We start from the raw sequence: 13150 nt of genomic DNA, 5'->3' as shown, positions 1-13150 counted from the left end.
CTAGCTTGGTTAGAGAGCAACTGCTGCCCTTGGGGAAAGCAGGCTCCAGGGGCACCAGCTGGGACAGGAGGATGCCAGCTACTCCATAAAGTCCTTATTTACTTTGATTTCTGCTTCTCGAGGAAGGTGTGAATATGCCATTATTTGCATGGGGGAGTGGTTTTGCACGTGAAGGAACACAACTACAGCAGAATTCTTGGGCTCAAAGAAGGATTAAATGCAACAATTATGCTACTAACAAGCCCCTGGGGCATTTAGTCTATCGCTGATAGTCGCATCTCATTTACATGCTTCAAGTTTCTGCTTGTAGAGGCACCTTTCCTGTAACACTGCAGTTGTGTGAACAGCTGTAGGGGCTGCCTTGCTAAACAGCAGGCCAGGAAAAATTTGTTTCTCTTTTTAAAACCATGAGTAGTATCATTGTTTTATGGGCAGATGATAAAAACAGACAAGAGGTCAAGGCATCACTTCTGTTAAGAACAGGAGGGAGAGAGTTTTAAACACCCAAAGCCTAACACTGCAGAAGGCAACAAGCAGAAACAGGAAGACAAACATTTACATATAAGGTTGGCCTCAATATTACAAGCTGTTTGATCTATGTGGATGGACCACTGCGCCCAGCAGAGCCTAAGAGGCATGCAAGGATTTACAGGATTTGCCCGTGCGGACAGGAGTGGGAGCCACCCGTAAGGCTGTACCTACATTAGTTTCACCTACCAATGATCACTACAATACAGCAGCTGCACTACTGCAAATCTCTGCAGAGCAATTCTGGTCCAGCGTAAAGAACAGACCTACAATGTGCAGATGCTTCCTCAGCCTGACGAAAGATGTTTGTGTCTGAAAGCTCGCCGAGAAGAATTTTTCCAACTATGCGAATTGGTCTAATAAAAGATACCGGATTTACCCGACTAAACGCGTCTGCCTAAGAACAGACCTATATTCAAGTTAAGTGTGGGTAGACGCTTTTCAAGATAATAAGGTTTGCAGTTGTGAAACTGCTTCATTGAACCATTAGGTTTGCCCAATGGTTGACACACTCTGACTCTCAACCAGGATACCGCAGCACCCCTGGGTGCTCCGAGAGCCTTTTAAGGGTGCTGTGCAATGTTAGCACTGTTAGGTGTGCAAACCTGATTCACAAGACAAACCCAGAGATTTCAAATAGGAATCCATAGCACTAGAAACATGCTGACCTGCTTGGTCCTTCTGAGCCTTTTGTAGTCCAAAAACAAGTAAAAAATTAAGGAGCTGACATTTTCCGAGGGGTGCCTCAAGTCTAGAAAGTTTACGAACCACTAGGTTAACTGCAGAAGACTAGAAAACCTTCCCCCATGGAAGCACTCTTTTTTTGATAGCACATGGCTGCCAACACCTGATGCACTGCAGCCCTCTCTCTCAGATTTAAAATATATCCACGTTTTTACATTTATTATTATGTATGGTACTGAGAAGCCCCGATTAGGTCTCCATATCAGAAGAAAGCCTAAGGAGCTTGCAATCTGTACTAGTTGCCTCTTCTCTCCTACCCTGATGCTATTCAGGACAAACTGCAACTCTGAGATGGACTCTGGCAAGGTGGAGGATATGGGGACTGGATATTTTAGATCCCTGCTTAGCAAATGCACACTTTTCTTATTCTGGATGGATTAGGAGACTCTGCAATCACCAGAGGGGTGGGGGGGACAGATGGGAACCAAAATTACTTTTTGTCCCAGGCAGGAAGAAACCTCCAGTCTCCACTGCACAAGGAAGCCTTGCGGTGGCAGCCCATGTTGGTGAGGTGGCGAGTGGAGGGATGTGGCTTCCCTTGAGTCTGCACTTCAGTGTTTCTAATAGCTTGCCTACGTAAAGGAGCTGCCTGGCAGAAATTGTGCTGAATAATTATTTGGCTCCAGCTGTATTTGCCTATTTCTCTGTGTAGACAAGCCCTCCGACTAACTTATCTAATGTCCAAGATCAAGCAGTCCCTAATAGGCTTTGCAGACAACACCACACCAGGGAGAGATCTAGTCTTTCGGTCACTGGCTGGACAGTGGCAATCCTGGCAGGGCTGGGCTAGGCTCACAAGGCGTTACTAACCACACTGTACAGGATACTATTTGCCACTGGAATAACTGGCTGTGCAACTCGTCAAAGTTTAGAAACAGATTCTGACTGCAGCCCGATTCCCCACCCCCACCCCCTCCTGCCCACACTGGGTCTTCAGTCCCGGTCCCCTCGTACTGCCACCCCAAATGCTCTTACTCACTTGTTCTTTAAAATTACACCATCATGGTGAAAGACTAGATCAGAGCTAGGTAAGAAATATCCTATGCAAGGCCTGCCTATAAAGTGTACTATCTTCAGACCATGTTGTAAAGCCCCAGCTGCATGAGAAACGCATGCTAAATATCAGGGCTATTATGAGCTCTAGAGCCACCCATGTTGGGTATATGTCTTCACTTGATTTTTTGGTTGTATTTTGTTACGCGTTACATGCACACAGCTGCAAACCTTAACGCCAGCCAGGAAGAGTTTTAAATTATACAAACAATAGTTTCTGTCTTGCCTACCCCAGATTTTACAGTAGCACAAATTAAAACATCTAGGACATAAATGAAAGAGAAACGCATCCAAAGACAATACCAAGCTGAGCTAGGATGCTATTACAGCACAGTAATGCACGCGTCCTCAAATAGTAAGTTTTGCATAGTCCAGAAGAACTTCTAACATGCCTGTCCCCAATTTAGCACAATTATTAATCTAAATAATTATCACAAGAACACGACCAATTAGATTATCAGAAGAGAGTCCCCCACTGAAACAGTCCTGAGTGTTTGAAGAAATTAATGGTTAAGACAATACTTTCCTTGGCAGTGATGCATGGCAAATTTTACACCATTTCACTGGGACTGTACATTCAGTATTCAGAAGTCAAACCCATCAATTCAGCAACCTGCCACGTTACTGAACGGGATGACTGACAATTTAAGTGGAACTCGTGTATCCGTTTGTGATCTCTCACATGGAAGTGCTTTTTGTTTTGAAGTCTTATCATGCAGCACTACAGAGAGGGATCTCTGAACCACCAACGCTACAGGAAAAACTGAGAAACACCTGCAGCCCCAGGGGACCTCATGTGTTATATGTATAATAATCAGCTTAGCCAACTCCGCTAGGCAGCCATCTCATTAACGTAGATTATAGGAAAAAGTTCCTGAGCTGTTTGGCTGGGACCAAGAGTCCGGTACTGAGCACAGCATCTCAGACGCCACCTCCTCCTTTGGACAGAGCTCACAAGACAGCCCTGAGTTTCATGTCTCCTGCTGTGTTCAGTTTTGAACATTACATGGCACTCTTTAAAATAGCTGTTGATGACATTTTGGTATTTCCACCAGAAATCAGGAAGGCCAGGAACACAAAAGACATTTACACTAATATACCACTTGGTTCCTGTTGCATTTTGAAACAGTTTGGTTATCTTTACCTAGACCAAGCCCAAGTGAAGAGGGTTGGTTCACTTCTCACAGCTAACTAGATTCATTCAGTCAGTCATCCACAGCATCTGACCAAGTAGGAGCCTATGAAAACTAATGCCGCTGAATGGAGCTACCCAACTAGGTACCGCACTGCCTTGCCTTCTAGTGAACTAGATATTACAGGTGGACTGTCGAGATTACAGTCGGACCATGCAGCATTATCTACACAAGAGGCGTGTGCCTTGAGTGTAAAGGCAAGACGGTACAACTCACACAGGGTGGAAACTGTTACAGAGGATACACCGCACGTCTACAGAGATTATTCCCACAGACGGAAAGGAATAAGCATGTTCCTATCCTGCTGCAGTCAATGCCACACTAGAACTGGACCCAGTTAGCCACTTCAAGAGAAGACCGACACCCTTAATGGAGAAGAATTAAATTGGTACAACCCCCACCCCACCAGGTTTTTCACAGGTGAACAGCTGCTCCTGCACACGGGGCTGTTCACACGACCAGTTTTAGTGGAAGGAGTGGAGACGACGGCTCCGGTTAGAGGAACAGGACAACAGCAGGTATACGTCACTGGAGGAAAGAGACGACAGCTGCGTGCTTTTGGGGTCCAAGCCAGAGATCACTCTCTGCCGCACAATGGAGGCGCACAACTGCTTTTCTCCATCCAAAGACCAGGGATCCAGACCAGGAACCTCCTCAGCTGGCCCAGCCCATACCCCACCCTGAAAACCTGCGGAGGCTGCAGATCCTTCCACAGCTGTCCTCCACCTTGCACCCTCCCTCCCGTCCGACACACAAGTCAGGGTCCAATCCTTCTCTCTTGTACCAGCCGTGAAGTTTCTCCTGATCAGGACCACCCCACTGACTTCACCAGGGCTGGACACAGCCTTAACAGTCAGTCCTACAGAGCGTTACGAGCATCACGGCAGCAGCAATAGGCTTACGGCGAACTCCTACCTGTGCACAGGATTGGGTTTCTTTGGGCCATATTTTTTTTTAAATCAGAACACCCGCAAGGTTGGAATAAAAGTTAAACTGCACGACGGGTCTTCGGGGGAAGCAGCTCCGCAGGGCTTGCAAGAGAGCAGTGGAAGGTGGAGGGGGAAGGGGAAGGGGAAGGGGAAGGCACGTTCCCAGGGCTAGACAAACAATCAGCAGAAAAACAGCTGATTACTTGGGAGACCAAGACCCAGCAATACCTGTTGCCTGCAGGCAGAAATCCAGGAATCACTTAGTACGTCAAAAACAGTCACTATCAGCATTCGGTCCTGACTGTCCAGCCAGCTCGTGACTCTGTTCCTGAGCTCGCCATTTCGGCAGCTTCCCCCTGAGCAGGAGGGCAAAGAAAGAGCCCGTCTTCTCCTCACCCCTTGCAGAAGCAGCAGGATTGAGGCACCGAGCAGGTGTTGGAAGCAAGCTGGGAAGATCCAAAGCCAAGCCAAAACGCTCCTAGGAACAGCTCGCACCCCCTGCAGAGGCTCCCTCAGCCGGGCGAGGCTATTTATACCTGAAAGCCTGCTAAGAACCAGGTTCCCGCTACTCTGAGTTGGTTGAATAAAAAACCATGATCAGATTTACCCAGAGAAGCCCGCCCGCCTACGTCCTTAGGCCGAGGCGGCTGCGAGATGCTCCCCAGCCCCGGGGGAAGGCCGGGACGCCGGGGCATCCAGGCGGGCACGGGCACGCGGGGGGGGTAAAACAAAGCTTTGCACCTCAACTCGCCAACCGCCGAGACCTTTCCAAACCGGCTTTACTGCGGGGGGGCGAGGCGTCGTCTAGCACCGAGCCCGGCGGGCTCAGCCCGGAGCCCCCGCGGCACGGACGGGGACGGGGGCGGGGGCGGGCACGGCAAGGGCCGAGCGGGAGCGACGGCGGGGGGCTGCGGGGCAGAGTCGCCCCCTCGGCTCCGCAAAGCCGGGACAGGTCGCCGCCGCCGCCGGGCCGGGATCGAGTCCCGGGCTGCGGCGCTGCCGCCGGGAAGGGCGGGGGCGGGGGCACGCGCGGCCCGGCTCCGGGCAGGGGGCTCCCAGCGGGGGAAGGACAAGCGGCCGGGCACGGGGTGGGGGGTCCCGGCAAACTTCCCCCGGGGCTCGCCGCCTCCCGGCCCCTCCGCACCTGGTGCAGCAGCGCAGCTCCTCGCGGCAGCGCCCGCCCGCTCCACCTTGCAACAGTTGGCAGCGCCGCGGCCCCGGCCCCGCCCCCGCCGGCGGTTGCTGGGAGACGCAGGGCTCCATTGTGACATCACAATGCGGGCGGGGGGCAAGATCCGGAAGCGGGCAGCCCGGCCCACGTGGGGCCCCGGGCCACGACACGGGCCGCGCGGGGGGAGAGGACCGCTTGTCCCGGGGCTTGGAGGAAGCCGGCAAACCCTCCCTCCCTCCCTCGCACCCGCGGGACCCCATCTCCGTCCTGGCCCCCACGCGGAGCCCGGCGTGACTGGAAAGAAACTGCCCGTAAGAACCAAAAAAAAAAAAAAAAAGGCCAAACTCTGAACAGGGCAGAAAACTTAAGAAAATGTAGTGTCCAGACAGCATCGCTGAGAGGGGCAAGCACTGAAATCCTGTGTCGTGGTGCCCCGGTGAAGACCCCTGGGCCAGCACTAATGCTTGGTGGCTGCTGAGATCCCAGGGCACATCTTCCAGTCGCTCATCAGGCCCCTGGACACACCGCAGCATCTAACGGCAACCACGCTCCTGGTAGAAATAGCCACCTTTGCCAGAAACATGCTTTACTCTTTATTTTCCTTCCTCTGCCTAAGAAAATCCTTCAACACACCAGGGTTCAGCAGCACGACTCGGCTGCGCCTGGTGAAAATGGAGCTCAGCTGGTAAAGGTAACAGTTGTGGGTGAGAAGGAGAAAGTCACGGAAGAGCTTTTCTACAAGGGAGCGAGGTGGACGATCAGCCAGCCCTTCTTGGCTGAAGTCATGGCATATTTCTAGGTAGGAGAAGGGGATCAACAGCCGCTTGTCTGGAAATCATTAAATTCTGAAAGGAAAACATTTGAAACGCTGGAGGAGAGAGGAATGTTTATAGGCAGGTCTCCGGTTTCCAGCACTGTGATCACAAATACCTGGTAAACCGAGTTGGCTGCTCAGGCCCCAGTCCTCCAAATGCACCCGTGCTTCACTTCACTTCATGTCTCCTGCTGTGTTCAGTTTTGAACATTACATGGCACTTTTTAAAATAGCTGTTGATGACATTTCGGTATTTCCACCAGAAATCAGGAAGGCCAGGAACACAAAAGACATTTACACTAATATACCGGTTGTGTGAGTACCCCCATCAAAGCCAAGCTGGCAAGGTCAGGGTGAGGAGTAGCAGGAATAATTCCCCTGAAGTCCATTGGACTCTTTCTCTGGCTAAGAAGCTCAGTGAGGAGTTCTTTTTAAAATACATTTAAGCCAGAACAGGATGAAACTAAAACCTCCCATTGCAACCAAAATTCAAAGATATGTTGTATCGTTTTTTAAAAATGCTCTGCACAATCCCCAGCAAAGTCAATGCCCTCCAGGCTCTGCGCGTGCTGGGCTTTGGAGTTTCTTTCCAAGTAACCCGAGCAGCAAATGCAGAAGGGATCCAACATTAGAGACGCTGTTACCTTCAATTCACTTCAGCTCTCACAATGTTGAGAAACTTCCGTTTTTCACAACATCACCCGTTAACAAATCATGGGCAAGAAGGAAGAAATGGGAACAAAATCTTTTCAAAACCACTTAAACCTCTTCCCCTGGGCTTGCCTGGGGCGATTCAGTGCCAGGCAATCGTTCCCTGTAAAATTCCAGCCGTAGGCCCAAGTTCTGTACTGGGCCACGTGCTGCCCTCCTACTAAGTGAATTATGCTGCACAATGTGGGCAATCCAAGGCGGGAAGCGCAACAGCCAAACCGGTAACCCCCACGGTGGTGATTCTTAATCAGGTGTTACAAGATCCTTCGAAGGGTGTTGTGAGATGCGTGAAGATAAGCCCGGTGTGAGGAGACAAGCAGATAAACCCAGGCTCATCAGGCTCCTCTGCCTGGTTGTTCCCCCTACCCAGCCCCTCTGCGAGGAGATACGCGCTGCCATACAGGTTAGTTCTGGAAATGGGGTGCTGATGAATTCACACAAGTGATGGAGAGATGTGCCTGAGGGGCACCTTGTGTCTAAAACAGCTGAGACCCTCTGAACTAAGGACTGGAAGGAGGAAAGACTACTTTGGTCCAACAGTTATTTCACCAGCATCTTCTCTCTGAAGCCTGTCTTTTTTAAATCGACTGTTAAACAGTTATGAAAGGCTGCTGCCATTAATGCTGAAACAGCCACCACCGTGTTTTTCTTGTAGCTGGAGAGCCCCTGACTCAGCAGAATTCTTGATGTCTTTAGATTTATATCTATAAGTCCCATTAACTTTATTATTTGGCATTTGTACGCTACCAACATCCAGGAAACCCCAGGACCTGGACACCACAGCGCTGGGCTCTGTACAGCGAATACGAGACGGCAGTCTCTTTGGAGCAGAGACTATCTGAATGGACGGGACAAAAGTCAGGAGGGGGAACAGAGGTACGGGGCGGGGGGAGCACAATGGGACCACATCACACATCTTCAGGCCAGTGCTCTGTTCCAGCATTACAGCGTTTCACTGACCTCAAGGGAATTCGGAGCAGCTTTCACATGGGGATTCAGAAATCTCTCTCTCCCTTTCTGACTTTCCCATCCTTCCCTTTCCCAGTTATTTCCTTGATTCCTAAACTCATCCATGTTGCACTCCTTCCACCGCCATGCCCCTCCTTTTCTGTTGTCTGCTTTCAAAGCTTGTTAAGCCCCATTCAGAGAAAAGAATGAATGGAAACCTAAAACTTCCCAGCGCTCTTGACGCCCTGCACACAGCACTTACAATGGAGTATATTGCTGAAGCCAGCCGATATTGATGCCTGTTGGCCACACAAATCCATCGACTACCTTAAAGTCCCATACTCCAGATACTGCCGGAGCCTGTCCTCATTTTCATAACAGAGGATGGCTCTATGATGAATAATTAAAAATTACTCTCATTCAAGAAAGAAAGAAAGAAAGAAAGAAAGAAAAGAAACTTATTAGCCTCAACCCTTTTATGCAAAACCTAAACCAATTAAATGAACTAGCAGCTCCCAGGATCCTCTCCTCAGTCTAACAAAAGACTAAGGACAGGGAGTTGCTTTCTGATGAAAGGGGGTGGGGAATGCCTCTGGTTTAATTTTAACAAAGGACAATAATAATGACAGCAGACAAAATGCATAGAAAGTCAATATATGCTATTGCTGACCTACTCCCAAGCAGCCCTTTGAGAGGCCTTGATCCCATATGGGGAAACGTGGGCCAGTCCCTGCACACAGGGAGCCTCTGGCATCATTCTTGGTGCAAGACCGGGGCTGGCATTTATCAGCTTGTGTTTCTATTGTGGAGCTCTTGGCGAGTTTCTGGCACAGTATTACATCATTGTATTGTAAGTACACATCTATAAAATCACTCAATTAATCTTACTGCTGGGCGCACATCCCTAGCTTACTCCAGAAATGGGTTAGGTCCAGACTGGTCCTCCAGAGCTTAGGGCTATTGTGGGGCTTACCACTGATGCCAGTGGCCTCTGGATAAGACCCCCACAAAAAAAGTTGAGCATAAAAGGCTCCAGAAGCCCAATTCTGCAAAACTCATTTATGCGAATAATCACACTGATTTCGTTGCACTGGGAACGCTTCTGCTAACAGGCTGCCTCCCCTCAATTACAGTGGATACGTAGAACCATCATTTATCGCAAGCAATGTTTGATGTACCTTTTCAGTATGTATCAACCTACTTTTGGGGAAGTCAAATGCCTGGAGTGACAAAGACCTGCTTTTAAACGCACTCTGTAGAAATATAAATCTGTGAGATGTAAGCTTTTCTTCCCCCACCCTGCCACAAGTGGCTTTTAAATGCATATGGGTCGTATCTGATCTCACGTACAACTCAGCTGAACTGAATGGAGTGACTCCTGATAGAGAGTGGTGTAACTGGGAGCAGAAGCTTGTCCACGTACCTATTTCCATGTGTTGATGTAAAATAACGGTGGGGCACGTTTGTGAGACGGGTGTCTGAGCAGTTGCCACTCTTGTGGCTTATTGAATAGGAAACTTCAGAAAACAACTTTGCCTTATAGGGCTCAGTTTAAAGGAGATGACTGTATGTCAGGGCTTCATTGAAGAATAAATAAGAGTCATAAATTAAACAACTTCCTGCATAGTATATTTTTTTCAAAGATACTCAGAGATGCAAGTAGGAAATGTCTTTGTTGTTGCTACTGATCATCCAGTACTACTGCAAGGTAATATTGCAATGTAAAATGCGTTCTGATATTTATTATCTGGTACTGAGATAAAAGTATATTCTTTAATAACCTGCACGGAGTGTAAAGTACAAGAATGGTTTAACAGACGATACAATAAAGCCAGCTGGAAAGGATATTACTTTAATATGTTGATTCAATGGTAAGGTAATATATACCACTGTTTAATATTTGAAGTAAATTTCCTATTAAACATGGTATCCTGGGCTTCATAATTTATTACATAGTAATAATTAAGAATGTATAAATGTCTTGCCAATATAAAGTGTTCCTGAACAATGTTCTTGCAACATGTGCCATTCTTAACCAATCACTGCTTACTATGGGTTGGCCATATAAAAACTTTATTAAGCAATAAATATAATATATGCCCATCTCTCTTGCCTCATTAAAGCTCTGGTGAAGTGCTGGCTGTTGCACCTTGCCTTTCATTTCTGCTGAAATGAAAACCTGTGCTCTGCCATGAATACTGTCTTCCGGAGGGGCAAGGCATCCCCGTCTAAAAGCCTTGCCAGCTGGGAGAGGTCAGCCTTCCCCTTAAAACATTTTGGAGCCTTCCCTAAATCCAGCCTGCTGTCTGGCTGCTGCATACAAAGATTTGTGTACTCTGAATCCCGTCCAGTGTCAGCACTGAGAAGGGCTGTCCCTAATAGAGCGGTCCTTTAGCTGGATCTAGGTGGGCCCTTTCATACCATGCTTGGAAGGCAGAGGCGGATTAATGCCCAAGCCAGGTGGGGAGCTGCCCAAGACCCTTCAGAAAATGGGGCCCCCGGCAGGGAGTGCAGGTGGCATCCATATGTGCAAATGAGAGAAGGGAATTTTTATCAGCGTTAGAGCCAGTAAAAGAGGCACAGTGGTCCAGATCCTGTAAGGTGCCCAGCCTCCTTAAATCCTACTGGCTTTAATAAGATTAAGGGTGATCAGCACCCATAGGAGCTGCTCAGAAATTTTCAGGCTTGAAAAAAACAAGGACAATCTTTCAATGCGAGTGCCCAAAACAAGACAGCAAAGCTGCATGTAGGCACCTAAATTGTAACCGGTTTGATCTTCGCCGGCATACAGCAACTAGTCCTACTGACTTCAGAACCTCTTGCCAGTAAATATTTAATTGATAAGCTAGTTGCAAAGATCACCCTGGATGATCTCACACAAAGTTGTGCAACTGCCGTTGAGTCAACGCTAGCACGTCCTTTCCTACCAACCCTAGAACAGAGGCAGAACCATTTCTCTGAAATTCGCTGACCCATTGCTCACAGGCTAGTTATGTTAACGACAAGAAACTGGAGCTGAAACGTGAGGAAAAGAAACTAATTAATAATGAAGATAATGAGGTCATTGGGATGTATAGGCCAAAACCATATTTTAATTATCTCCTGAAGATGGGCAACTCTCTTCATACCTCACAGGCTTTTAATCATTCTCTCTCTGTCTGAATACCCATTACTGAGCACAGGCATTATATAACAATATCTTTTTTTTGTTATTTCTTTTGATAAATGTTGTTCAGGTCACCATTGCAGATAACAGCCCTGTTTTAAGGCAGCATGGCATATTCTACATGATTGGTTACAGCTTGCCCAATTCTGATCTCATGTATACCCACCTAAATCAGGTAATCATTAACTCCTTTAATGCAAACAGTATTTTAATTTATGTCAACTAATATTATTAACAATCGTGCTTGTTATTACGGGTGCATGGATAGAGATATTTTGGGCTGATACTGATGGCCAATTTTTAACGAGCCATATCATTTGATACTGATCCGATTGCTGACATGCAGCCTGGCAGCTTGGAGAGCAGCATCCGGTTGGTAAGTCTGTTGTGGGACAAAGGGCACGGAAGGAGGGAAGGGGGGACAGATCGAGGCCCCCTTGGTGAGGGAGGTAGGGAGTAGGACTGGGGCAGGGGCAGGTGCTGTGCAGCCGGGGTGGGGTGCAGGAAGGAGCCACAAGCAGCTTGTCTGGGGGGGGGTAGAGAAGAGTGGAGGGGCGGCTCCCATCACTATGTACACCCAGGAAGGGAATTTGGGGCATGTGCCCCTGGCTCTGCCTGTGGGGCAAGGGCAGACTCCCACTGCAGGCTGGGGCCAGGGCAGTGCCATGCTCTTCTTGGAGTGAGACTAGGCTGGGCTGTGCTCAGGACGCATGGCGGCAGCACTGGGAGGGAGGCTACGGGGGGGGCTGCAGCCACGCCAGAATTCACTGTAGTCCCAACCTCCCCTCCCAGCATCATTGCTGCTGTCCATCCAAAGCAACGCATAGGGAGGACATGGGGGGGGCATGTGCCCCCCTTGAGATTGGCCCTCGCCGGGTGGGGAGTGGGGACGCTAAAAGAAGTATGGGCCAGTGCCCCACCTGAGACTGGTGCCGTCCAGGGAGTGGGGCACCAAGAAAAGCGCCAGCAGCACTTCCAGTTTTGCCACTAGCGCTTCCGGGGTCGGTGATCGGCTGCTTGGAAACCATGCCTCCCCTCCCCTCCCCAGTCAGCGATCAGCTGCTGGTGCCCCCCGAGACTCAGGAGGCACCAGTCACCCATGCACCGGGCATCCATTTATCAGCTACATCAGCCAAAAAACCTGGTTGCAGATACAGTCAATTTTCCTTATATTGGTGCCGATCTGATATGGGACCGATGTATTGGTGCACTTCTACCTGTTCTAGTAGAACCAAAGCAGCTATTCAAATCCAAGCATTAGAGAGTTTATATTCTAAATAGAGCAGACAGCCGTGGGGTATGGGAAGGAGTGAGACACACCAGCAGAGTGAATGATATAATGGCAGCAAATGGTATATTAGGTCCATGGTTTTTGGGGCTGGCAATGGGAGGGTTGAGGGGGATAAGCTGAACTGAAAGAAAACAAGGAGAGGTGTGATGGGGAAAGGTCAGTGGAGAGGAGGACAGGAGATATGGTGTGAGACTGGGGTGAAAAGACTGATGGAAACAGTGAGGTAGAGCAAACAGCTAATCAGAAATGGGCAGAGAAAATCCTGTCCTAACTACAGACAGGTGTGAAGGTCCCTACCTTGGTTGCTTTTGCAGCTGCTTGCGCCAGCTGGGGTCTACTGACTAGTGAGATCAGAATCAGGCCCAGGATGTTAAGTCTCCATTAACTGTGGGTCTTACAGTTCCTTTGGGATTGGTGTTGCTCTGGTGAGAAGGCTATTTGCTATTCACAAGGGAAGCCAATGATATTGTGAACATCCACCCACACTGAAGGAGCTCTGGTCCAGGACTATTTAACCTCAGGGCAAGGATTATTCTTAGAGACAGGGCACAATCAGTTCACTCCTCAGCACTGGGGAAGCTTGGCTCTAGAGCTAAACTTTC

The 13150-nt window shown here is 48.9% G+C and overlaps 1 protein-coding gene across 2 annotated transcripts in view; it reads right to left on the bottom strand.

Moving 5' to 3' along the window:
• RAB11FIP4 (RAB11 family interacting protein 4) overlaps positions 1-13150 on the bottom strand; it is a 185162-nt gene that overhangs the window by 27713 nt on the left and 144299 nt on the right. The window contains exon 1 of one of the 2 annotated variants that reach the window (XM_090059208.1): positions 4676-5471. The exons of the other annotated variant lie outside the window; for it this stretch is intronic. Within the exon in view, the coding sequence (XP_089915334.1) occupies positions 4676-4738 (63 nt within the window). The 5' untranslated portion in view covers positions 4739-5471. Of the gene's footprint in view, positions 1-4675; positions 5472-13150 lie in introns of those variants that run through there. 2 annotated transcript variants of the gene reach the window in all.

Source organism: Crocodylus siamensis, chromosome 8 (genome assembly GCF_052110815.1).
Source record: "Crocodylus siamensis isolate JL-2025a chromosome 8, ASM5211081v1, whole genome shotgun sequence".
In the NCBI taxonomy this organism is placed as follows: domain Eukaryota; kingdom Metazoa; phylum Chordata; order Crocodylia; family Crocodylidae; genus Crocodylus; species Crocodylus siamensis.
Note: the sequence above shows the minus strand (reverse complement) of the source record. Positions and strands in the feature narration are given on the sequence as shown.